General features: G+C 42.6%; 2 protein-coding genes across 3 annotated transcripts in view; one reads left to right on the top strand and one right to left on the bottom strand.

Moving 5' to 3' along the window:
• Positions 1-44: 44 nt before the first annotated feature.
• SLC35A1 (solute carrier family 35 member A1) lies at positions 45-15694 on the top strand. Its single transcript, XM_056487823.1, has 8 exons — positions 45-348; positions 3439-3616; positions 7999-8158; positions 8523-8675; positions 9927-9993; positions 13221-13397; positions 13785-13919; positions 15127-15694. The coding sequence occupies exons 1-8, from the start codon at positions 120-122 to the stop codon at positions 15255-15257; spliced, it is 1230 nt and encodes a 409-aa protein (XP_056343798.1). The 5' UTR covers positions 45-119; the 3' UTR covers positions 15258-15694.
• A 752-nt stretch (positions 15695-16446) lies between these two features.
• Positions 16447-27593, bottom strand: part of RARS2 (arginyl-tRNA synthetase 2, mitochondrial) — a 29410-nt gene continuing 18263 nt past the window's right edge. Inside the window, exons 13-20 of one of the 2 annotated variants that reach the window (XM_056487822.1) lie at positions 25099-25175; positions 23686-23810; positions 22356-22423; positions 22147-22256; positions 21048-21143; positions 19226-19300; positions 18268-18331; positions 16447-16929 (exon numbers count right to left, since the gene is read on the bottom strand). In XM_056487822.1, coding sequence (XP_056343797.1) covers positions 16843-16929; positions 18268-18331; positions 19226-19300; positions 21048-21143; positions 22147-22256; positions 22356-22423; positions 23686-23810; positions 25099-25175 — 702 coding nt within the window. In that variant the 3' untranslated portion in view covers positions 16447-16842. The remainder of the gene's footprint in view (positions 16930-18267; positions 18332-19225; positions 19301-21047; positions 21144-22146; positions 22257-22355; positions 22424-23685; positions 23811-25098; positions 25176-27593) is intronic. The other variant, XM_056487821.1, reaches the window with a different exon arrangement.

Here is a 27593-nt window from a genome sequence, read left to right on the forward strand (position 1 = left end):
GCTGTAAAATACGGGGGAATACAACTGTAACCTCCATCTCGGTTTTGTCGCAGCAGAAATGTGTCGGTAGCTACGAGCTTACTCCTGGCAATGAGAAATAACGTGTGTGAAATTCCTGGATGTTTGCTGCCAATGAAACAGCTCCGAACTGCGGCCGGGTGGAGCAGGATGCTCTCCAGGATATCCAGGCGGGACGGAGCTCGACTCGATGGTTGGGCGCGGGCGGCGGGGCGCTCTGGGCGGCCGCTCCGCACTCTATGGTGCGATGGGAGGAGCGGCGGGGCACGGCGGGCGGCTCCGGCCCGGCGGTCCTGGAGCCTTCGGCGAGCACCATGTCGGCTCCGAAAGGTGAGGACGGCGGCGAGGGGCGCCCGGCGGGTCCCGCGGCTCCCGGTGGGCCGCACGGCCGGAGAACGGGGACAATTCCCGCCCGCTTCCCAAAGAGGAGGCGCGACCAGCGTGCAGACTACCCCGGCCTCCCCCCTGCCAGAGGGAGTGGAACTGTCCTCCCCGCTGGGAGCTGTGGCACCGGGCGCCACCACCGCGGGAGCGAAGGGGGGGAAGGGGCTACGCGGGGCCGCGGGGTCGCGCTGGGGAGGGGCTCTCCCCGCCTGCTTTCCCGCCCTCCCGCTCTCCTCCTGCCGCCCGGGAGCTTCTCAGCGCCGTGTGGCACCGCTGCGTCCCCGGCGTGTGGGCGGCCGGTGCTCCCGGTACGGGGCTTGCCGCCTCAGCCAGCTCGCGTCTCCCCCGCCGCCGGTTCCCCTCTGGGAGCGTCTGAAGGACCTCTGGGCCTTCTGCCGGGCCGCAGGCGGTCGGGGCACAGGGACATCCCCTGCACCCACCATGTGGGCGCCGCAGGTGTCCCTGGAAACGCTGCCGCACCCAGGTGCCTATTGGAGTGTGTTGAGGTTGGACATCAGGAGGAATTTCTTCACAGAACGGGTGGTTAGGTGCTGGAATGGACTGCCCAGGAAGGTGGTGCAGTCACCATCCCTGGAGGTGTTTAAGGAAAGACTGGACGTGGCACGGTGTAGTTGCCTTGGTGGTTGGTCATAGGTCAGACTCCATGACACCAGGCGTCTTTTCCAACCTAATTGATTCCCCGATTCTCAGTGACTGTGTACAAGGAGGCCAGAGGCCACACTCTCCCGAAGCCAGAGCCTCGGGCAAGCCATGAGGGCTTAAATCTGCCAGGAAGGCGCCGCCTGCCCCTCGTCCAGCTCCCCATGGAGGGCCTTGCCCAGGGCTCCCCAGATCCCGGCAGCGGCTTGGCAGGGCCGAGGGGCTTGGAAGGGTGAGGGAGGAGCGCCCAGCAGTGAGTGCCAGGCGCCTGCCGCCCCGGATAACCTGGCAGGCTCTGCTCCCATGCCAGGCTTGGCCCGGGGCTGCCTTCCAGGAGCCCTGGCAGAGCCCTGATGAGCCATGGAGGTGTGTGGGAGGCCTGCACTTGTATCCTGAGGCTTTGGGCCTGTCTGGTCCCTTTTTGCCAGAATTCATTCCATCCAGGTGGGGTGTACTGCGAAAAAACAAAAGCCTCTTCCAGCTCTTCCTTAGGCGTGTATAAGTTCAGATTTATCAGCGTGCCCCAGCTATGCTTTCTTCTGTTCCCCTCCCTGCACTGGTACTGATGCAGATGTATGAGCCAGGCTGAAGAAATATCCAGGCTGAAAATAATTACAAAAGAATTAACTTTTTACATAATGCTGGAACTATCTAGTCTAGATACTACATTTGTTATGTCTTGCTGCAGTCAGTTTACCCAAGTTTCCAAACCACTGCCAAATTGGGGCTTTTTCATTTTTGGGGTTTTTTTTAAGAGTAGTTAATAGAGGGAAGGATTAAGTTTATCTTTAGTTTGGTGGTGCATAGGCTTAAATCTTCGTGTGTCAAATCACAGAATTAATATAATTTCTATCAGCACTGAAACATCATAAGAAGATATGTTTTTGTAAAACCAGATGGGGTTAATTATATTTCCTGGTTGTTATGCCCTTGGATTCCCTCTCCACAATCCAAGTTTAATTTAAAAATAGGTTACATCTTGTAAGTCTTTTCTAAGCATTGTTAGTCCAAAAACTAATTGGCTCTACCTTTTAAAAGTGGTTACTGACGTGGGTAAGATTGTTATCTATAAGGAAGTAGCTAATTTAAATGATTGCAGTGGCAGGAGGTATTAACTGTACCTTGCAGAAATGTTATGCAATTGAAGACATCTCTAACTTAAAAGAGACATGAACCAAAGTATTGGTCGCACTGGATTCAGCAACTCATTCCTTTTATTAAATGAGCAAAGTTATTACAAAACTACTTATCCTGTATCTTGTTCCCTAATCAGCAGAGGAACACAAACACCAATTAAAACACATTTCTTTAGTATATTTAGAACATGACAGTGGTCCCAAAGGTGGTGCTGGATGACCAATACTCACCAGAGAGATGCCAAACATAACAACCTCCCAGTTTGAAAAAGGATTTTGTAGAAACTGCACATTTTCTGATGTCTTGTGTTGGGTCTTGCCTTTGTGCAGAGAAACCCATTTGGAGTTGTGTGCTGTTCTCTTTGCTGGTTCAGATGCAGGGTTAGCCATTCCCTGACCTGGGAATGCACTGGAGTGGCCTGATAGAACTCTCAGGCCTTAGAGGAGTGCAGATGGATGGAAAACTGCCTTGTGCCAGGAGATCTTGGACAGGCTAACTACTAAATTTTGCAGGATAGTAGTTGGTCCAGGTCAAAACTGTTACAGGTACTGCTACTATTGTAGGAGTATAGCAGTGGGGAGACAGAGGGGATTACACAAATGATACACAGTCCTTGTGTGGTTTAATTTACTGGAAGAGCCTTAACCTTCAACCTTTCTACAGGGAATTTTTCAAGAAAGCACTTTGTGTGAAGTCTCATCACCATTCAAAGCAAAATCTTCTTTTACTAACTTAGGTGGAAAATAGAGCTGAAGGTCATGCTGCCTTATTTATTAAGATTTGCTCGATTTCTTTGCTGATACTGAACTTTTCCTCTCTGATTTCGCTAGCCTGCCAATGCTCTTTGTGTCAGAGTGCAGTACATGACATGAAGAGGATCCGCTGACATTTCAGAGCGAACGCCTACTGTCAGCTACAGAGCAGGAAAGCATAGAAAGACTTTTTGATTGTTATTAGATAAATATTAATGTATGATTAATTTTTGCTAGAATGAAGGATGATTACAAAGGCAAGAGAGCATCTTACTTTCAAACACTTGGAGCTCCTGTAAAAGCTTCTTTGAGAAGGCTGTAAAATTTAACTAAAACCTTTTTTGGAAAGTGTTTCCTAGCATTATAATTATTGTCTGCTGACACAGTGGTGTTTGATACATCCCTCCAGCTGGAGAACACACTGTTTCAGTTCTTAAATGAATTAAAATGGGGATCAGGCTGAGTTGTCTCCTCTGTTTTGTTTCAGAAAATGTCAGCTTACTGTTCAAGCTGTACTGCCTCACGGTGATGACCCTGGTTGCTGCCACGTACACGGTGGCACTGCGGTACACCAGGACAGTGGGGACAGAGCTCTACTTTTCAACAACGGCTGTGTGTGTCACTGAAGTTATCAAGTTGGTCCTGAGCGTGGGCATCCTGGCTAAGTAAGTGTGGGAGTGCTGATCAGTATTTTGAAAACCAGTCCTTGCTTCTAACCTCAGATTCTGGGGTGCTGAAGTGCAAGTATGTTTGAAAATGTGGCTGGATAATTGTGCTGTGGAAGGGTAATTTTAGAGCAGGTTAGAGCTTGTGAGTCTTCATCACCTGAAACTGCTTTGTATACAGCACAATATGCAGGTGTGTCCTTTCTGTGTATTTTCTATTTTTGTATGCTTTGGAATCACAGTTCAGAGTGTCAGCATGGATTATCCACGATATTTTGGGTCTTTAAAATGTTGGTGTAGTTGAAAGTTGGGTTTTCATCATCTGCTGTAAGCCATCATCCTTTGAGTTACATAAAATTGTAATGTTCCTACTAATAAATTTTCCCAAAAAATGTTACAGACAGGCAGTTTGCTGTCTCTAATAATCTGTAAATCAATTCTAAATGACTGTGATCAAAAAAATATTAGTTTCTGTAATCCCAGACTGCTACTAAGCACTAGAACTTTAGTTCATGCATGAGCATCTCAAGTAGGGAGACTATCAGTCTGCTGCCTTTTCTCTCAGCTTCCCTGTGCTACATCCTTCCTAGGGAGAATCTTTATATGTAAATTCTGGACTTTTCCAAAGCCCAGTGCTTGCTGCTGTGGTAGATGTTTCTCTTTGTGGCTTGTGGTACATCAGAAGACTGGCTGTTATGTGCTAGAGGATCATGGAGTCACATGATGTACTTCAGATTTTCATCTGTTCCTTTCCTCTTAACATACAAATGGTGTTTTGCTTGCTTTAGATGTGAGACAATATTTTAATTTGCTAAGGCAACTGTGACAAACTGCCTTTTTGGTTTTTTTTAACCTTTCATTAAATGAAATGTGTTAGACAAGGCAGGTGTGACCAGTGAGGAATTTCTATTTTTCTTTTCGCGTACCCTGGGCTTCTCACTCTGTCAGCACAAAATGCTGGCAGAAGTGACTCTGTTGACACATGGTTCTGTGATTGTCACTGTTGTGACCAATGAGGATCTCACTGGCTCTCTGGAGACCGTAGCAGCCCACGCTGCCCAATAGTGAGGGACCTCTGGGTAGCCTCACCTGTGTGTGTAATTTGTCAAATCTTGTGCACCTGGGACCCAGGCTGTTTATAGTACACCTAGTGCAGCAGAGTAATTTCCTATGGTTCTTTCTCATTTATTGACACCTGAGCCTTATTTACCAATTAAAATGGGAAGAATCAGATTCACTGAGCTGTTTTGGAGGTTATGATGTCTATTCTGATCTGGTCAGCTGATGGGGTTTTTTCTCTCCATAGCTGAGGGAGAGATGGGCACCAGCAGACGCCATTCATCAGTCCATGCTCACCTCTCCTTGGTATGCTGGTGGGTATGTCTGGCATGCTGGTGGGTCCAAAAGTTGCCAACTTTCTAGTAACCTCCCCTTTCAGATCACTTATGAATATGCTGAACAGCATCAATTCCAGCTTATTTCTGTGTCTCCTTTACAGCTTCCTTCAGTTTTAAATCCTAACCAATTTGTCTCATCCAAGGCAAGGTGCCTTTGTACTTCAGTAACAGAGTACCATCTGTTTTTACTGTACAGCTGCAAACATTTGTGTGGGTACCTTCTTTTTGAAAGAGACAGTGTTGGTAATTTCAGTATACAGGATACTAGAGTGCAACTCTCCCACTGTTCCAGCTGCCCAATTTGTTTTCTTACACAATATTACGTGATGCCTTCACTGTTTACTCTTAAGGCGTTTCCTGGAGGGCACATTGAATGGATGAACGCCAAGGAATCATCTTCAAAAGAGAAGCTTATGATAGTTTAAGCTGTGTTAATTGCTAACTCAAGTGTACTCTCTATTTCTCATGCTTATTTAAAGTCCTGTTCACCATCTGGTAATTGCATTTGCTACATTCTTAGCTGGTACATAACTACTTAGCAATGGATGAAGAAAAGCAGAGCTGTTTAGCAAACTCTAGTTTTAACTTCAGCTTTTCTAGCAAATGTATTTTTCTATTGCATAACTGATAGTTATTAGTATCTCTCACCTCTTCATACCTAGGGATTGGCTTTGTCAATGAGGTAATAAATTTATGGAAGGGAAAATGGCTTTAAAGTGAAAGAAAGTAGATAGAGATATTAGGAATAAATTCTTTAGTGTGAGGGTGGTGAATCTCTGGAATAGGCTGCCCAGAGATGTGGTATATGCCCCATCCTGGAAGTGTTCAAGACCAGGCTAGATGGGGCTTGGAGCAACTTGTCCAGTGGAAAGTGTCCCAAGGCAGGAAGGTTAGAACAAGAATGGTCTTAGGGTCTCTTCCAACCTGAACCAGTCTACAAACAAAATTCATTATGTTTTAAAATTCTAACCTAGATTAACATCAAGAAAGCTGAATTCAAGCTAGATAATTTTTTTATTTTCTAGTTTGATCTTGCAGCATACTTCTTTGGGGACCTAATTGCGCATTATCAGCTGTACATGGAGGTTTGCTTTAAGTTATTTTTTGGCCATGTACTGAATTCAACTTACAGTTGGAGATTCTTGGTAAATGCATGCTCCAGAAAGCACATCCATTGCACAGATGAACTATTAGATAGTTCATCTTGTTCTCAAAAACTAAAGGGGAAGATGGTGATTATTAGACACTTATTGTTCATTGGTGAAATTTGATTCTAGAAGTCAAAGTAGGCAGAAGCTAATATTGCTGCTGTGACTTTAAAAATGTGATCAGCAAATTCACCGAGCATGTCTGGAACAGAAGCAGGTATAGTTTAAATATTATTTTCTAGTTTGACAGCCCACCTTAATATCAATGAAAAGAAGTTATTGCTGTGTGGTATATTTTTTTACTTCTTATTTTCATAGAGTAGAACTATATGCTAAATATATTTTATTTTCAGTTAGACATTTGAGATAGAAGCACTTTAGTCCAGCTGTACTTGGTTATTACCCAATTTTCTTGTACATCTTATCTCCCAGCCCCAGAGAATGTAATATACATTCAGAAATGGAACAAATCAACAAAATTTGCCCATAATATCAATGACTTCTAACATTTGATACAGTTCCCTATCTAGTGCAATTAACCATGGTGAGCTGTAGCATGAACTTTTCTTCTTTCTTGTATTGCAAGCTTCACTTTTTGCTACTTGTCCATGGATTTTCTTGTCATGGTTGTTCTCTGTGGCCAGACATGTCTGGTTTTTTGTGTGTGCTTTCTGTTATAGAAAAATACAAAAAGAATCCCTTGCAGCTGCGTGTATAAAGACTGCTCTCCCTACAGAGGGGAAAAAAAAAACAACAAGAAAAGGAACTATATGTTTGGTGCAAGTAGGGAAGAAGGCAAGGAAGGAGAAAAATTTGGATGCAAGGATCACGAGAGGCTAAAATCTGTAAATCTTTGGAGAGGAAAAGTTTAACAACTGGAGTACAGAGTCAGGGGTTGATCAGGAAAGAAAAATACGCTGAAACAATGTGGTTAAAGGTATTTATTCATACAAGTGTGCAATAGAACCATAAGGAGAGTTAAATTTAAGAGCAGTACAGTTTGTGAGTTGCAAGGCCTGTGGGAGGGGACAGGAAGGATTTTGGATGTTGGTATTTGTCAGTGCTAAGAGAGAGAAGATTGGAAAGGGGAGCTGTGAGAGAACTGGGAAGAAGAGGACTGGAGCAGCAGCAACAAGTAAGCAGCAAATGTCAGATTGATGTACAAGTGATAAAGGAGAACCAGTAATGCAGAGGGCAGCTGTGAAAAGCTGGAAACTGCAAAAGCAGCCAGCAGCAACACATTCTTCCCCACTGCCTGCTCTGTCACACACTGTAATTACTTGAAGGAGAGGTGTGAAATGCAAAGACAGGGACAGGAGTCCCCACACACCTGTCAGACCTCTTCATGTGTGTGCTGGTGCTGATCCAGCGTCTCCCACAGCACAAGTGAGAGTGAGAACCCATGGCTGACTGAGGAATAAGAGGTTTTTGTAGGTAAGTAGTATGCAAGGATACAATCCTTTTTTGACTGTACTGTGAGGCCCAGTTTAAAGGGGATCTGGAAAATCATGGGCATTTGTCATCACATGCAACCACTAATGCCCGGTAAAAAAGGGGAGATGTGAACAACAGCCTTCTGTTCCACTGCCTGTATTGACACACTGCTACACGTAAATGCATCCAGCTTCCTGATTCCAGAATGTCTCTCTCACCTTTGGGACTATTTGTCAAAAACCTCGCTTGTTTTTTGCCAGTTAATTTTTTCTTTCTTATATGAGCAGAAAATACATTGCGGAGAACAAATTTTCAGCCTTCCCAAGGGATTCCTTGATTTGATTTCTGTTTTAAAGTACCAGTTTAGGAATGCCCTCTGTTATGCTAATATTTTATTTTGCAGAGAAACTGGAAGTCTGACAAGGTTAATGACATCTTTAAAAGAAAATGTATTTGGAAGTCCTAAAGAATTGCTGAAGTTAAGTGTTCCATCTCTGGTGTACGCTCTCCAGAACAATATGGCATTCGTGGCACTTAGCAACTTGGATGCTGCAGTCTACCAGGTAATACAGGTTTCTGTCAGTAACAGAGCTGGAAATATATTTCTCTTTTCTGGTTTATGATGCATGTGTGTCAGGTATCTGCCTGGCACACAGCACTCTGTTCAGCCTCAGTGTTGAAAGGTAAACTGTGCTTTGTTCTATCCAGAGCAGACACTGCTGCAGACTTCTGGCTTTCTGAGCTAAGCCACTCACTGCTAGAGTCACTTCAAATTCACTTTGTTGTAGCTGGCAATGGATCTGTAGGAAATCAATGAATATAAATCAATGAATATAAAAATCTGTAGTTGAATTTTCTGTTTTATCTTCTTGTTTTGGAGGACTTTATAAAACCATGTCCTCTACACTACATTCCCATCTTTTTCAGGTGACGTACCAGTTGAAGATCCCTTGTACAGCTTTATGTACGGTCCTGATGCTGAACCGTACCCTTAGTAAGTTGCAGTGGTTTTCTGTCTTCATGCTGTGTGTTGGTGTTACCCTTGTTCAGTGGGAGCCTGCTCAGGCTACAAAAGTACAGGTAAGAGTCAATATTTTGTCTCTTCAGATAAAGAGTAAATGATCCTTGATCTTTCACTTTGTTGTGTACCAGTTCAGGAAGTATTGCTTTTGGTATTGTTCCGATCTCACTTGTTGGAAAAGCAGCTGATTGCTATAATTAGTATAAATTACCACAGCCTAATGCACCATCCTAGGAGTGTCTGAGTAATAGATTGTTTCCAGCAGTTGGCCTTAGTAACACTGTAATTGCTGGAACAGAGAATTTGGAATCAAAGCACTGGGAGGAATTCAGAGTGAAACCTCAGCACAGTGTGGGTATGTCATTTAAACACACCCTTCAGAGGCACTGACCTAATACTGTTGTAGGGAGAAACAAGTGTCCTCTGTTTGTTAGGTCATAGCTGCTGCCCAGCTGGATTAGTGGGAAAGGTGGGTCATGCCTCTGGGAGTACTGGCCACAGCCAAGTAGGCAGTGCCTCTGAGTGCTGTGAGAATACCCACAGAAAGTGAAACACCTATACTGCTACACTGAGCTGATCTGAGGGACAGCCCTAGAGCAGCATGTAATACTGGGCAGTGAAATACTAATAATTCTGCTCTACTTAATGAAGTAGCTCTCTGCCCTGGTTTTGGCTGGGATAGAATTAAATTCTTCCTAGTAGCTGGTTCACTGCTGTGTTTTGGATTTAGTATGAAAACAATGTTGGTAACACTGGTGTTTTAGTTATGGCTCAGTAGTGCTTAACCATGAGTCCAGAGCTTTTCAGTACCTCCTACTCTGCCAGTGAGAAGTGGCACAAAGAAACCAGAAGGGAGCGTGGCCAGGACAGCTGACCTGAACAAGCCAGAAGGATATTCCATACCATAGAACATTACACCCAGTATGGAAAATCAGGGAATTTGGCCAGGAGGGGCTCATTGCTGCTACAGGGTGGGCTGGACATCTGTTAGCAGATGGTGATCAATTATCTTGTGCATCACTTAGTTTTCTTAGGTTTTATATCTCTCTCTCCTTTTGTTAATTGTACTAGAATTACTAGTCGTTTTTATTTTGATTTAGTTATATATTTTATTGATTTAGTTTATATCAACCCACAAAGTTTACCTTTTGTTTTCAATTATTCTCCCCACTGGGGGGCTTGGGGGAAATGAGTGAGGAGCTGGGTGGTGCTTAGCTGCTGGCTGAAGTCAAACCACAGCACTTTGGAAGTGATTGTTGTGAATGACTGAAGTGTTGTATCTTTTTTTAAAATAATGGTTGATGTTGCAGGTGGAGCAGAACCCATGGCTAGGGTTTGGAGCGATTGCTGTGGCAGTGTTGTGTTCAGGATTTGCAGGTACAATATTATTTCTGTACATGGGCTGCATCTAAAGGACTGGAGGACTCACAGTGTTTAAAACTGAACATTCTACATTTGTTGACTGTCTTCCTCCAATAGCTTATTCCCTCTGCCCGTAATTATCTTCTACTTTTGGTAATTATGGCAGATTCATAACATGATTACTCCCATGTCAAGCAAATGATAGGGGCATGTACCATTGGTTTTACATGATGCAACATAGAGGGCTTGTTTGCAAGTGGAAGTGTCTTTCAAATGCTGCGAATAAGACTGCAGGGAGCAGCATAATGACTCACTGCGTACATTTAATTAATGTACATCAATTTTATAAAGTTTACTTTGCAGTGAATAGCTCCCCATTGGTGATCACATGAAATACTTGCATTTTTTTTACAAGGGGAACTGGCTCCTCGCTCAGTTCTTCTACCAGCTCAAGCCTGGTAAATACACATTGCCATAGATCTGTAGGTGGAAAATCTAACTGGGATATAGAGGGAGCATGAGGAAGGCAGAGAGGTGGATTAGTAACAGGAAGCCTGGATAAACTCAGTGAAGGATTTTTGGTTTTGTTTATTTTTGATTTGTTCTGTAACCAGTGTCTCCCCTCAGTGTAGTTTTTTCTCTGGCTTCTGGAGGACACCAAAACTTTAGGACAAGTGAACTGGTGCTCAGAAATAAAGAAATGCAATTACTTGTTAATTTGAAATTTGGCTCACAGGGGCATTCTCCTGACTGTAAACTGGATTCTTCCCCTCTCCTCTGTAAAAAAACAAGGTAATACCCCCCACCTCTAGTACTGTAAAATCATGCAAGAACAATCTTCTGCTGTGCATAGATGCATATTACTCATGGAAAAACATTCTGATGGGTAGAGGAGGAAAAGGAGGAGAGTGTCATTCTTGTTTGGTGTTGTTTCAGTGAAATGGGCACTGTGAAGCAGAAATATAAAACTAGAGCTCAGTCAGCTTTTCCTGGAAGGTTATGAATTTCCTCATTTAAATAGATGCTCCCAAGCCACAGGACAAAATACAGCCTTCAGAGTTTCCTAAAACTCCTGCTGTCCCTGATAATGTGGGTCAACAGCTGTACTTCCAAAGAGCTACAAAATTCAGAGCACTGACAGGCTGATGCAGGCAGCTTGAGACACTAAGGGCTTTCTTCTCCTGCAAAAGATTGCAGCTTGGGTTTCCTTGCTGACAGCTGAAGGTCTGGGGCAGCTGCAAGGGACTGTGTGTTTCATCCACAGAGCTCCTTGTGCCCTTGGGGCTTTACATGTTGAAAACATAATTCTATTCAAATTCCCTTCCTGTTCTTCCTTCCCACGCTCACATGAAGCAGTTATTTTGCCGTTAGACCTCCAGTTTCAGGACTGACCATGTTTGACAGTGTGTTGTATTAGTCCAGCAAAATGAAAAAATGGTCGTGTGTTTTTGTCACTAAGTGTTGGAAAAGAAGTTTTTCTTCAAATTGCTGATCCTGTGATAATTTCCAAGTATCTGGGTCCCCAGCAATACTTTTAAAAGCATTGAAGGGATAATTTAAGGGCAGATCCTTTGTGACTTAAAACAGCTCTGAGGAGTAAGTTCTTCTAATCAGCCCCCATTCTTTCCTTCGTCTCTCCTAGTGGATTTTTGAATTGTATATTCACAAATCTAGAAACATAGTTTTATTGATTTGCCTACTGTTTTCTCCATTTATAACATTTACAAGTATGGTTCATACTCAAGCCAAATTTCTGTTATGTTGATTACACCTCATTGTGCTCTGTGGGTCTTCTCAGGGGGCACAAATCTCAAGGTAATTCTAGGTTAAAGACTGCAGTCATTAACAATGCTAGTTTGTTGTTTACACTTCACAAATTTATATTCTTATGAGATAATATCATACTTCCTTGGTTTTATAATTATTTGAACCCCTGAAATATAAATCTGCCTTCTCATTTATACACCATAAATACTCACTGTATTCTGTTAAATTGTAAATTGCATTTTTCAATAATAAAAGACTAGCAAGGCCTTCCTTGAAGCTAACTTGGGCATTTTGGGGGGTGAGGGGGTAGGGTGTGCCTAGGGCTTCTAACACACAGATCTTTGTGCCACCTTTGTTGGTTTCATATTATTTTTTCATATTGTATGATCGTGTGTGATATTAATGACCAATAAACTTCTAGTCAATAGAGCTCTCACCAGAAGGTCATGGAAGTCGCTGGTAAGAGTCCTGCAACTGCTCTCTTTGTTTTGAGATTTGGAGGAAATTCCAAAGCTTGGCAGAGTCCTAATGGGTGAGCAATGGTTAAAAAGGCAGGTGGTGAGGGCCTTGCCAAATGTCTGCCTCTTAGTCTGACAAATGCCTCACAACTAGTATAATGAAGAAGTATTTGGGGAGTTTCAGTAATGCAAAGCATAAAAATAATGCTCTCCAATGTGGCATTGAGAACTAGAGCATTATATTAAAACAAATTCCACTTCCTCAAAATCAACCTGTAGTTTCAATTAGCAGAAGGCCTCGGTTTTGATTTGCTCTTGTAATCAATCCCCTGAAGGTGTGGTTTCTGCCAAGTGCTCTGCCAGCACAAAGCTCCTGAGTTTTCAGCTTCAGTACTGAGGTAATACAGATCCTCCCTTGCTCCCCAAGAAAAATCGGACTAAAATAAATTTAAAACTAAAATCAACGTAAAATTATCTTCCTGGAGGCTGTGGATTGAAAAAGGGTAGAGATAGGAAAGAGTAAATTTGCTGAATTTAGCCCCAGACTTGGCCAATGGTTTAGGCCTAAAGGTTTTAACTGCACTTAAACTTAACAGCCTAATTGAAACAATTAACAAAAGTTTGTGAAAGAACAGTAACTCCTTAGATGGCTAAGTTAGTTACAAATGTGAAGTACTTGAGAATGTAAGAGAGGAACAGTCATAGTCCCTTTGCTGTAGCATATTCATGCTCACACAGATGTAAAGGAGTTTGTACAGGGTGGAAAATGCCCCTCCACTTCAGTGAAGTTCTCCCATGGGATGTCTTTTCATCTTCTGAGTGGGCCAAGGGTTGAGCCTTGAGGAGTGAGGGACCAACCCTGGATCCATCATTGGTGTTCAGCAGTGGTCTTCCAAGGATAGTGAACTTGAGAGTTTGCTGTCTCTAAGAGGTTGGTATTAAAATGCAATAAACCATGAATCATTATTCTCACTGAAATATTTTTGGGGTTTTGTTTTGTTGTTTGTTTTTTTTCAGGTGTTTATTTTGAAAAGGTGTTAAAGAGTTCAGATACTTCCTTGTGGGTGAGGAACATTCAGCTGTACTTATCTGGGATCGTGGTGAATTTATTTGTTGTGTACATGTCAGATGGAGCCAAAGTTCTTGAGAAAGGGTTTTTCTATGGCTACACATACTACGTCTGGTTTGTCATCTGTAAGTATCTTGTGATTTTAGTCTTCTGACATTGTTTTTCTTCTTTAACAATGATACAACTGATTGCAGGAAGCTACAAATTCAGTCTGACACACTCTCAACTGTGTTTTGAGGGTTTTTATTTAACAGTATAATTTTCTTGGAAGTTCACTAATTCAGTTTAAAATTGTGCTGAAACAGCAGCCTAAATAATTGAACTAGCAAGTAGATAATATTTAAATTAGTTATTTACTGGATGCCACGCCATCCCATTTCTCTGAATGATCTGTTAAATCACTAATTAGGACAATGTAGCCCAAAGTAGGAGCACACTAGTGGAGTAAAATGCATCATTTCAGAGTAACCTACTGCATCTGTACTTATGGTAACACCTTATCTGCTTCCCAGTTCTGGCCAGCGTGGGTGGCATCTACACCTCGGTGGTTGTTAAGTACACAGATAACATCATGAAAGGCTTTTCTGCAGCGGCAGCCATTGTTCTCTCTACTGTGGCATCAGTCATCCTCTTCGGGCTCCAGATAAGTAAGTGCCTTTTTGCCTTTGATTTGATGGCTGTGCATGTTTCCTGCCTGCCCAGCCTGCTGTACACAGCTCATACCAAAGCCATCGTTTATGCCCCCTTTCAGTTTTTCTTGTTTTAGCTTTAAGTCTTCTCCAGGACTCTTGTGCACTAATGCATCATCGGTCCCTGTTGTAGTGCTTGATGACTCTGCTTTCAAAGGCATCGGTGCTTTGTTCTTTCAGAGGCATCTACAACTTCAAACAGAAAGAACCTTTCTGGTTTAAACAGCTTTATTTTCATGCATCACTTTCTGGTGCAGTTTAGTGTGTGATACAGCTGTGTACCTGGGACTGCTGTTAATGGGTTATTATTTTTTGTACAGCCAGTGCCAATTTCATTCCTCAGCTGTGGACACCACCATGTGAGAAAGTCAAAGAGCAGCTGGGGTTATGACTGACTGATGTGGTGAATGTCTTTGAGAGGAAGCAGCAGATGGCTCTGAGCTGTTCTGCAACTACAAAGGATTTTCTCCCCAGTCAAGTCTGTGTCTGATACTGTGGCCAACACTCCTGCTCAGTCCATTACTGTTTAGTAGGGGGTAGTTTCCCACCTTAATCCAAAGATGGTGTGGGAAAATGGTGGAAAACCTAGCTTTTTAATGTAATATTAGTGAGACAAAACTTAAGGAAAATTTGCATAAGGAGAAAATAATCAGTGTTTGGTTGCAAAAGAGCACCATGAAGTAGGGGATGAATAGAATTTTAAAAACTTACTTGGGCAGTGTGTTTTCTTGACAGTTAACGTGAATCAAACCAAAACTTTCTGTGATAGCCTCATTAATAGTTTCTTAACAACCCTGTCTAGACATGGCAAGGCAAAAAAGGTATTATCAGAGGCTACTTTATCACATCCACTGGCTTTTTATGATTAAGTTTATTGTAATGTAAGCCTGTACAGATGGCACCTGGGACTGCAGGAGATGCTTCACTCTTGCTTTTATGACCACCACCACCCTGCTGAGACTAACTGGAACCGTGTGGGGATTGTAAACACTCTAGAGATCCCAGTGACAGAGGATGAAGCTAAATGCTGTGATTTATCAATAGCTTATTGTCTTGTTTAGTTTTGGGTAACTTCAATACTGTCATTCAGATATTATAACTTACATGGCTTGCTGGATGTTTCTTATATGAATGTATTTATTTAAACTATTTTATCTCCTTTCAGCTGTTACCTTTGTCCTTGGTGCTCTCCTCGTCTGTATTTCTATTTACCTCTATGGATTACCTCGACAAGACACTACAAAAATCCAGCCCTCAGAGACTAAGAGCTCAAAAGAGAGACTTGCTACTGTGTGATGTCCATAAAAATGGACAGATAGACAAGAGAAAAAACAGACTTTAAAAAACTGCTTTTTTTTTTTTTTTTTTTTTCAAAATTAGCCTTAAGCTAGTCATGAAATGGTTTAAGTGGGATAGGTTAAAAGCAGAAGTTAGTTCTGTTTTACTTGTGGAGTTTCCAATGGCTGACACTGAGGCTACACTGCAGCTGAGGAGCTGGCTGGGTATTTTATGGAAGATATTCTTCATTCACTTTGACATTGAAGAGTCTCATTTACAAGGAAAACCCAATGAAGGAACTGATCACTCAATTGTACATAATGTATATAATGCAGGGAAATTGGTTCTTTGTGTATTTGATAAACTGTCTTGCTCTTTGAGGGCAGAAATGCCTGAAAGCTTCATAAAAAAAATTAAAAAAAAAATACTGCCAGCAGGTCTATATTTGTTCCTGTACCTTTAGCCTAAGTGTGAATGAGTCAACACAAAGGTTCTCTCTAGAAGATCTTTTCTCTCTCAACCTCTCTGTGCATACAGAGAAAAGGGTTCCTGTACTGCATGTTTGCCTTTAATTTATTAGTACCAGCTATGTATGTAATATCAAACTCCTTCCTCATCTTCTGAGGCCTTCCAGATCTTTCAACTCTACATTGAGGGAAAACTGACCCTGGTGCATTTGGGCAACTTGTTGATATTCACAGTGGAGTTGAAATGTGACCAATTTCAAGCTCTTGGCTACGTTTCTTTGGACATGAATTAAGCAGCTGGATTTTACTTGAACGTGGGGCATGTTAAACATAGCAGTGACAAACATGCCTAAATTCTCTTCCAGGAGGTGAAGATGGTCCCCTCTGCCTTTTGCCAACAGTTTCATCACAGTACTGCTCTTGGTAGTCCAGGCTTCCATGGTGGAGGGTACGCCAAGCACCTGCAGGACCTCACCTGCTGCTCCACCCCTCTGGAGCAGCGTGAGGCTCAGGGGTGCCAAGCAGCACCTGCCACGTTTGCCTGTGTGCACAGTGCTGCGCTGCCTGTTTCACCAGCTGGGCAGCAGCCTCTTCTTGCTGGCCATCACCTCAGTGACACAGAGCAAGGGCTGGAGGAGCAGGGTGTGGCAGCTGGCAGTTGGGCTTGGCTGAGATTCCTGAAGGGGGAATGCAGAACAATATCCAGGAAATGGTTTGTTACAACTGACGGAGCACCTGGAGCCCTTGTGCCATTAGGCCTTGGTACACAGTGGCAACAGAAGGAGTGGAGAACTTTGCTTAGGGCAGCCACTTAACACCACTTCCTCTACCAAAAGGATGTGATATTTACATGGCAAATACCCAGCAGTTCTCTTTTATGGGAAATTCCAGGTAGAGCAGTGTCTTAAGTACACTGCTGGACCAAATGCCTGAAGAAAGTGATTGGGACAGCCTTGCCTCCTGCAAATGGCTGTGCCACACCTGCTCTTAAGCAGCTGTGGGATGGAGAACACAAACCTCCCAGCGCAGATGGAGTTTCCAGCCTGCAGTAGCAGTGACACACAGGAGAGGAGTCATATTATTGTGGAAAAAATCAGTTTACTAAGAGATATGACTTGACATTGGACACAGCCTCGTTACATTTGAGTTACGGGTGTAATGCCAAGAAGTTTCATTCCATTGGCTAGAACTGAGCGTGCAGCATGGAAGAGACAGAGCCGTGCCTGGAAAACAAGGAAAAAAGTAATTTTAGGGCAGTGCTACAGAATAGGGTGTGGTTCTTGGGACAGCAGAGACTGAGAACACCGTGCACAGCCCGGCCCTGAGCAGTCTCAGCCCTCACTGGGACTCCAATCTACACAAAACCTGTGTACTATGGAACACAAATGCTGCCAGAATTCACACCAGCTGTTGGCAGCTCACTCCACTGGTCAGAGGGACACACATTGTCAAACAAAGGAAGGTGGAATGTCCAGCCCAGCCTGTGGGACAAGGCAAGCAGAGGTGCCTGAACAAGAGTGCAGTGACTAAAGGCTGAAAATCTTTCATGTACCAGGGGCTAGTACAGCCTGTGGATGCCGCTGGAATCCTCCCCTTACTGTGCCTGGGTGACAGGCTTCAAGCAACTATGGGCTGCTTTGAAAATTTCACCCTCCCTTCTCAATGTCTTGGCTGTTACACAGCTGGCTGTTTGGGGAGGGCTTTATCGAGCTTGCTCCAAATATCATAGTTCTTGAAAGCTGTCACACTGTAAGATATTTAGAAATATTTTTATTTACAGGATAAGGAACTGAAATTTTCCTTGAAGCTTGACACAGTCTATCTTCAAAGGCACAAATGCCTACAGTATCTAAGCTCAAATACAGACTACAGCTCCACCAATTCCGCTGAATGTTTTTCTTCCACAGCACAGCTCAACACTTAAATGTGATTTCCTACCAAAATCAAATAGGTAATTCCATTTGAAATAGATGAAAGAAAATAGGAGAGGCACTGTAATTAATTTATTATTTACTGAGTCATTAGGGGGTCAAACATTGCCTGCAATATCAGTAAAAAGAATTTGCATTTATTTGGAATGGCACATTAACAGTTGTCAGCCTCTGTGCTTTAGCTAGAAAGGCAATACCGACAACTTGGGATATGTAGGTGGCAAGAGGGAGGAGACAAGATTCAGTTCTCTCCTAATTCTCTATCTTCCCACATAACCACTAAAGGAAACCATCAAAAGTCAACGAGCAAGTTAAATGCTCAAATGTTTACTCTCAAAACATTCAGAAGGAAAGGTGATGAGAAGGTGTTTGCCTGGGTCTGGAACAGCTGTCCTTAGGGAGTGTTGTGTTTTTGAGGATCAAGCAGAGCAGCCCTTTCCGGAAGGCACAGCAGTGAACAGCAATCCCTGCCTTCCCAAAGCGGTGCCGCCCACGGAGAGCCTGGCTGTTGGCTCCTCTGCCTGCGGGCTCGTATTCCCCCCAGTGGTGACACAGCTGGGCTGGCAAAGCCCTGATGGATGGATCCCTCCTCGGGGCTGCCCTCCAGGCCCCAGCCCCCCCGTGCCGTACCTGTGCCACGTCGGGGGCGCTGCCTTTCACGGGAAGGGTTTTGTGTGCCACGGCTGCCAGGTGGCTGAAAGGGAGAACACAGGAGAACTGTGAGAAGGAGTAAGTCACTTGACAAAGGCAGCGCTGTGGGCTACAGAAAGCAGCAGAACTGGAAGAGCCACCCACAACTGCAGCATGCCACAGGCTGATTTCCAACAGCTTCTTCACCTGGCTGAAGGAGGGCATGGTTTTATGTAACCTGTGTGGTGTTGATGGCATGCCCTGACAACTTAATTCTCCTAAAATAACCCCAAAATAAATCTCCTTGCTTCACACATACTCTCCCACTCCCTGCCCTCCATCCCCCCCAGAAAACCCACAAAACAGTCTCAAGACTGGAAAGATCCTTGAGAACCTACCCTATCATTCCCAAGATGCATGATTCTTTACACAGTTAACTTGTTAAAGCCTTCCCATACATAGGCTCTACAACTTCCTCCATCAAGCCTACCCAGCATTTCATGGTGCTGTCTAATCCCTATGGGAATCAGATACACAGTATGACTTACACTAATAACAAGCTTTGTTCATGGTCTGAGATAGTGGTTAAAAGCGGTTTGGATAAAATGTCCTAGCTGAAATGTTGACACTGAGAGGATGTTATCAGCTAAAATCTGCTCCTTAAGACATCATTAGTCCAGCACAATTTTGGGTTCAGATACTGGATTTCAGCCAAATGATTATTTCTTTTCTTAAAAATTGTTAAGTTACTCCTAAGGCTCCAGCCTTAATCTCTACTATTTATTACATTATTTGCCATCCTACTTGATATATTCTCTGCTTCAGGGAAACTGCCCCACAAATTTGCATCTTCCCACTATTTTTACTCTTCAAAGCAGTGCAGATGTGAGGGCTGCAGAGCCAGCTCAGGAAGGCCTGTCCTCACTGGAGACACTGCCAGTATCAGCAAACACCTTACCTCAGTGTGAGGAGGTAGCTGACAATGTGCTTGGGTTGCAGATCCTGAGAAGATCTATACAGGACCTCATCATACCTGTGAAGGAAGGGAAGGATTGTTTGGTGCTGAAGTGGTACAAGGTGTACTCAGATAGAAGGCTCATCAGACTTGCTTAAGCCAGAACAAGCACACAACCACAGCTGAAGAATTAGCAGAACTAATCTTCTGAAGCAAATCTAAGCTGTGTCATTAGCACACAACTGATTATTCCTTCCTTGTTCACTTATTATTGAAGGAGATTGCTTCTGCTCCTCATCATGCAAACAGCTCAGAGAGGCAGGCTATAGCAAAGAGAACACAAGAGCTGTCTTTGCTCCTGGAACATTATGCCTGGTTTTACATCTGAACACTAATTGTACATTTCAAGGTGCAAAAAACGTGTTAAATTATCAAGGAAGTCAAAATAGTCCCTTAGAGGACATTAGCAATTTAGTCCCTTTAGCAAATGCAGTTAAGAATTTTAAGTAGATAAAAGGAATCTTGCAACATTAGAAAAAGACAAATCCTGGAATATAGAATCACACAGAATGGGTCAAGTTGGAAAGGAGCAGTGGGTGATCTGGTACAACCTCCCTGCTCAAGCAGGGTCATCCTACATAACTTACACAGTACACTCAACTTTGTAAGGCAGTATTCAACAGGGTAGTACAGGCAGTCATGACAGCTATGTTTTTTCTTCATGTGTTTTGCCTTTTCACAGCCTGCAAGAAGGTACCAACACCACCAGGGCTGAAGAGATTTCAAATTCATAGTGGGGATTGGACTTGCTGAACTCTGCTCAACTCCCAGGCCCATCCCTGCCAGCATGTCCAAGCTGAATTGTTAGGGAATCTTCCTTTCTTACAGGCAAGCTACAGAACTGGGGAGCACACCATGATAGCGACAGCTCAGCAGTCAGGTAAGAGTATAAAAAAATCCCAAGAAACAACTCACATCTCACAATGGCACTGCATAAATAAGATGCCACTGGTCTTACTGAGAGCTGGCTGGTCCTGCTGCTGCTCAAGAGAGCGTGCAGCAAACGATGGACTGCAGGCAGACCTCTGGAGGGAATTACAGTAACAGCAGAGCTCTGCAGCCCACATGTGCAGGTCAAAGGAGCCACCTGGTGCACTGACATGACTTTTGGAAACCCTAATTTAAACAGATGGCCTCAGGAAGGTCTTAGTATGGTCAAAAGAGTTAACTTGCTGACACTACACAGTGTGCAATGCAGTATATAGGAATTCTCAAAGCCTCGGTCATTTCTGATTCCATCACAGGCTGTGCAATGTGGACAACTCACTTGTTTCCACAGTTTAATTACACATATATGAAATAAAACAGAAACTGCTCAAATTTAAGACTCAATTAATGAAGAACACTACTGCTATTAACAGGTACCAGTTTTGCATGTTCAGTAGCTCTGAAGGATGCTGAGCTCCCAAACGTGCATGCACATACTCCATTTACCTCACCACCTCTCTCTTTTCTCACATGACAACAACAGAACATGAGGGACCAATATTTATACAGAGCTGAGCACATTTTTGTGAAGACAGGAAATAATTAGGAGGCTCAGCTACACAGAGTATGTCCCAAATACTGCTTTTTCCATCATATAGCTTCTTAAGCCACGAATATTTCAAATGTTGCAATCCATGTGGCATAAAAGGCAAGTAATTGCCTCAAACCATTTTTTCTTCTGATCATGCAGTCTATGCCCTCTCAATAGGTCAGTGGCATATCCATATATTTATTTTAAGGGAAATGGAATGGAATTTGGAAAGAAAACTAGACAAACCTGAGAAGATGCTGAAGAAGACAGATGGCATCTGGCTCTTGTAAGCACACCACATTTACATCAGTTAGCTCTGCATTCCCATGCATCTGTTCTAAACTAAAAGGTAAGAATGGAAAACAAATGTTGAATGAATAACACCTCTTAGCAATGCTGAACAAAAAACCCCCAGTAATCTATGCTTTTAAGAAAAAGGGTAGGCTCTGCTTAAGCTGAATTGAATGCTGAGACAGACTAGCTGACTTCAACCTAAGATTAAAAAAAAACCAAAAAATTTGTGCTGGCTATTCAATTGTCAGCAGGATTAGAGATATGCATGGACAACAGGTCCAGAAGCTAAAAGGACTAGGGAGGAAGTCAATTCCCTACTAATGGTACCCTGGAACCACCAATGGCTACATGACAAGGGAGTACAAGAAGAGCAGACCAGAGAAAGGGATCAGGCTTGCATGTTCTCCCTGAACACCATGTCCTGCTACCATTGCCTCACAACATCAGGCTGCTTCACACCTTTGGCCTCACCCAGGAAGGAATCCTACATGAAAACACATATTGAGATCTGCTCTGGCAGTTCAGTCATTCAGTCGTTTAAACTGGACTCTTCTGAAAGTCTTAAAAAAAATAATTAAACATGTCAGGTGTTTGACCTGAGTCAACAGGAAGAGATCCCTTTTCAATCTTGGCTATAAACACTGGGAAATAACAATGTTAAAAATAATCCAGTAGTTACTGTGGTAGCCAAAACATCCAAGTTCTGTGATGTGGTGTGTTTTACAAGTATGGGGATTTTGTCTTTTACATCAGTTTCCTTAGTTCTAGGCAACCATTCCTCATCAGTGACACCAGCCACAGAGAAGCTGATCATAGAACTGAGAAACTACATGAACAGTTAGTTCAGTTCCATGGAAACCAGGTAGAAAATTAATTTTAATTGGCCTGCTCTTCTGGTAAGTCTCAATGATTTCTATCTTAAACTCACACTTCTGCTGAAAAAGCGAACATGTGTCATATTTAAGGAGTTAGCACTACTACTTAGCAAAGCAGTAAGTTAATAAGGTTAAAATTCATGTCAGACTGTGCTGTGCAGAAATGCTCCTCTTACCTGTGGAGTCTGGCATGGGTGTACTGCAAGAACACACCTGTGTCTCCCCGACTCTGGAGAGCTCGATCCCAGCTAAACTGGTAATCAGATGACAGAAGGCCCCTGAAGTCCTGGAACAAGAAACTGATGTCACCCAGACATGGCTCTTCATCTCAATTTGTAACTTCCCACAGACAATGCAGACACCTCATGAGGCAGCTCAGACTCACCTGAATTATGAGTGCTGCAAGACCAACCTTCTCTGCTGTCTCCACAGGATCTTGGATCTCTTTGGTTGCTGAAGAGGAACAGAAAAACATCGTTAAGTCTGCAGTACCATAATGACTCTCTTGTTCATACTTGGAGATGCCAATAAAAGAGCATGTCTTCCTTAACTATAAACTAGCAATATGGAAATTGTCAGGATGCATGCACCAAGGAGTCCAGGATATAAATCTATTAAAAGCTGAAAACAGCTGTTTCACATGGGCTTTCTCCCACTTCCCCTCATATGCGCAGCAAAGATTTTGAGGTGAGAAGGGTTCATTATGACAGACTATGCAGGCTACACTGAATTCCTTTTTACAATTCTGACAGCCAATCTCAAAGATCAGGGAAATGCAGATTTTGCTGAAAAACTGATAAAAAGCTCCAAGTGATACAAGACACAAACAAAAAAAGAAAAGTTCTTCCAATGGCTTATGGACCATTTTACATTCGTGGGGTATTCACACCATCCACTCGAAATATCTAAACTGAAGCAATCTGAACTGGGAGAATCACAGAACCCTTTGGGTTGGAAGAGACATTTAAAGATCATCCAGTCCAAACCCACTGCCACCTCCTTGTCCATTTCACAAGGAAAATCATCTGTTTTAAAAAAGCTGAGGAGGAAGAGCAAGGAAGATGCATACTACTAGAGCTGATTGGATTGCTGACTCAAGCCAGCACCTAACTCCAGAGAGCACAACAGGGGGCAGCATTTCACTGGGAACTGCTTGGATCTGTATTGCATCAGAAGGAAACTATCCTGGAGCCACAGCCCGAGTGAGGTGCAGGCAAACCCCCCCTTCAGCACAATCTGGGGCAGAGCAGTGACCTCCCTGGCACTTGGGAACAGCCACGAGGCTGGCAGGGTGACAAAGCAGCAGTGGCAGGCAAGCGAGGGTCGCTCGTGCCAGAGAAAACTGTCAGAGCTATAAATCCTTTGGATGAAATCTGACTCTGAAATCCCTGAACTCCAGCCCCAAACCTACTAATGAATAGTTTGTTCCCTCCAGAAAAAAAACAGTTGCTGTCCCTGAAAGGCAGGTACTTCCTTCCCAGTGCACAATGAAATAATTCTACTGAATGTTACAATCTGCAGATCTGAATTTAGGGGAGTTCACAGAATTGCAAAGAATTATTGTAATGTTTATATTATGGGAAGCACAAAAAGAAAGAAAAAGGACATATTAGTGTGATTAGTGAAATACAGGGAGAAGTGAAGGGTTGAAAAGGCGACACAAGGTGATCAACATAGAACATCAAAAGAAACTAATAAGACCTGAAATAGCTAACTTTTTGTGGAAGTCATGTTTTGTAACATCCTTGAGCGAACTTCATTTAAAACATCTTCCAGAAAAATTACTTCTCCTCTCCGAGTCTTCATGCCTTGAACTAGACCAAAAGACACATGCTGGCACCTGTGTTGAGAAGCAGCAGGACCAAAATTATATTTCAGTAGAGAGAAACATTTGCCGTGTTTTTGCAGAGCTGCATTCTCCATCAGGAAACAGCAATAACAGCTGAATAAATAACACTCCAACACGGGAAGCCTGGTGATATAATCAGTAACTCTCATTTCAGGCTCCATATTATTATATAATGGGAAAATAATGATCAGAGTTATGATAGCCTGGTCATTTGTGTGCTCTCAGGAATCTCTTGCTACTAGCTTTAGTACAGAGGCCTCAATGCAATAATTTGCAATAAATTGAGGAGAGGCAAGATGTAGACAGATCAAATTACTGTGGCAACAGAGATCTCTTAATACAATTAGAAAAGGAGTCATAATAATTCTATTGTGGCCACATTAAACTAAGAGTATAATTAATCATTGCTAATAATAAAGTACTCATTGTGCTCTTAATAATCCCAAGCATTATTCTTGATCCAGAGTCTAAGGCAATTTTAGAACAACTTTAAGCACTGTGAAAGGAGGCAGGTTGGGATTCCTGAAGGCTAAACCCCTATATTTAACCACAAAAGACATGCAGTCTGGCAGAGAGGAATATGATTTAGTCTGGAGATCCATTACTGACCCTTGCTCAGATTGCTAACAAGATTAGTAATTACAATGAAATAACAGTAGGGATACACTGCCCTGCAATAGATACTTCAAGCCTGAAGCATGATTCAAACTCAGATTCTGATCTCTGCTAAAAAAAAAAAAAATACTTCAAGAGGCAATAATTTAGTATGTGACCACACAATATCCCAGAAGCTATGCTACAAAGTCTCTTTAAAATTGTTTCCCTTTTTCACATCAGGCAGTTATGAAAAACCTGTTAAATGAGAGACAGGGCTGTTTTTCACATCCTAAACACACGGCAATAACTTCACTCACAAATAAATCAGGCCAGCAGGAGTGAACACATAGAATGAAAACGTTGCTGATAAGGACCTGAGGCCCACATTGCACATAACTCTGAGGGTTTGTTTCTCTGTTGGGCTAGTACTAGCTGGGTCCTACAGACCAAATGTCTGCTTGTACTCTGGAGTCCATTACTTGCACACCAGCAACTTATAGCTTAGTTTCATCCAAAATGCCTACATGATGTGTGCTATAGCATGGTGGTGGATGGACACTGTCAGGAGATTCTCCCCAGAAGAGCACTCCTCTGAACTTCCAATGTACATATTATATACATTATTGCAGGAAAAGAAATTAACCCCAAAACCAGTATATAATTACAATTTTTACGTACATACCTTTCTGCCCAGTCATAACCCATGAGCTTCAGTATTTGGAATAAATGTTGAAAGTGATTACTTTGGCTTTTATCTGTCTAAGGAATAGAATTGATGCATATCAGAAAACACTACAAGTCTGATAAGGAGTAGCTTTTAATACACAAACACACAATACCACAGTGCCAGTAAGTCATTGCAGGCAAAATTAAGACCTATGAAGACAAGCAAGACTTGAAAATTGTGACAGCTGGAATCTTTGGCAATGGGATTTTGAGTTGTGTTAGAAAAAGAAATCCACCTTTTCAGAAATTATTATTCTCACGTCATGAAGGTAAAGACATGAAGTGAAAGGAAACCTTAATATTCTTCAGTTTCTCATGATCTGAGAGCTGCCCAAACAAAACATCTCCATTTTCACTTCTGAACCTTCTGCTCTTGTTATACCCCTGGGTTATATCACCAAACTCCAAGGGGTCCTTTGGCTTAGAAACAGAACACCTCTTTGGCTGTCTGCCTCCAGAACCCACTAGTTTCTATTGTCTCCAGAGGGATTTGGAGCTTTACGTTATAAGGCAGGTACATATGTTCTTTAAAAATGTATAAATGATCACAATTTCATAACAATGTATCTTGTGCTCTTCCACTTTCAGTTACACTCTCCTACGGATTGAAGTTGCTTCTGACAGTATGTTATGTCTAACAAAAATCCTCATAGGTGTTTCTAGCTACAGCTGTTGCTATGAGGTTTATTTTCCTACCTAGTTGTTTTGACTGCCTCCTTTTTATCCCTCCTAACAAAACAGTGCAGAGATAACCAAATAATCACTATTTCCTCATTTGTTTGGTGTCCTGGGACAAGGAGTGAAATGTTTATCCTGAGCTCCTTCTCAACTCTACCACCTACCTCCTCTCTCCTAGCTCCACATAACCTGCTCTGCTCCAGGGAATCACCTCTCTGTGCTGACTCACAAGCAAGGCTGATAAAAGGACAGCTGATAAATGGCTGGTGCTTCAAACAAGGCCTCCCAAGTCCTTTTTCATGCACCTTACAGATGAGGTGCATCTCTGCACAGAGCCAGACCTCTCTCATTAAGTGGCTGGCTTTAACACAGAAGCCTGTAGACTGACAGCAGGGATTGTATTTAATTCTTCATATATAAAAGCATTTTCATATCCTTCTTGAGTGCAACATTCAATGGAATCTTAGTACCACTTTAATAACATGCCACATATTGGAAAATGTTTTGAATATTTTGCTCATACCACTGCCTTTTTATGAAACAAGTAGGATTTTTAAAAACCTAATTTGGTGAATGCACTGATTTACAGCATTACAAGTGGTAAACCAATTTATTATTCTTTTAAAGCAGTTGATCTGATGAAAATAAGATGATCTTATTTTGTAAGACTCTTGAGTCTAAATAATTTTCTTGTAACAAGATTAGGATTCTGAAATATATTTGTATTTAATTATTAAAGACTAAAATCATTAACATTCTGATTTAATCCCACAAAGTCCTCCTGCCTCTGAGTAAAGTCCTAACTCACTAGAAAGCAGTGCCACGAAACAGGAGCAAAGCTCAGCAAGGCTGGCAGTTCCCCCACCATGTTGTCCGTCCCACAAGGGTCTCCTAAAAGTTTGTTTCATGCTTTTATTTTATGACCCAGTTTCTCAGCCTGCAGAAAGTCAGAAATTATAAAAATATTAACCATGTCCTCTGAAAACCATACAACCTAAGCAAGGCTGAGAGGACAGGGCAGGCTAATCTGTCATTTCCCACTTGAATGGGACATTGGCTATGATGGACACATCAATCACATTACAATCTGGCTGGGCTGTGCATCTCTTTGGACTTGAAGGAGACCAGGGAGGCCCAGGCAAGGAATCAAATACTGACTGAGTTCAGCTACAGCAGCAGTCTGCTCAAGACTCTTACTCCTATGCTTGCTCATTCCATTAGCTTAAAGTTCAGCTGATACCCTGATTTGTGCAAACTGGACATCCAACTATTTGTTTTCCCTAATTGTTCCTTCTCCCTTGGTCCCTGCTACCTCCTGGTATATCAAACACAAATAACTGCCCACCCACATGAACTAGACAGGAAACATCCTTAACATCTACTGCACTGCACTTTCACAGCCACACTGCCCTCTGAGCCAATGAACTCACTGTTCCAGCCAGCAAGGGCAGAAAAGCTCCCACCAAATACAAACAATTTCCCCCTAGAATGACCAAAAAGTCCCTGTTCTATGACATGTGAGAATGGCAAGCTACAGGAAACTCCCTGAAGACTGAAGCAAAAAGGAGGAATATGGTTCAACTAGAAGTTGCACTTTAAACTGTGTATTTAATGTTTTGCTTACTGAGCTCTCTCCCTGCATTATGTTGTGTCACATTATATTGACTTTTGAAAAAGCTGTACAGAGAAGGTACAAGGACATTACCAAACATGTCTCCACACACAGATTTTTTCTACATGTTACTAATTCTGGACTTCATATAAAAGAACGTG

Source organism: Oenanthe melanoleuca, chromosome 3 (genome assembly GCF_029582105.1).
Source record: "Oenanthe melanoleuca isolate GR-GAL-2019-014 chromosome 3, OMel1.0, whole genome shotgun sequence".
Classification (NCBI taxonomy): domain Eukaryota; kingdom Metazoa; phylum Chordata; class Aves; order Passeriformes; family Muscicapidae; genus Oenanthe; species Oenanthe melanoleuca.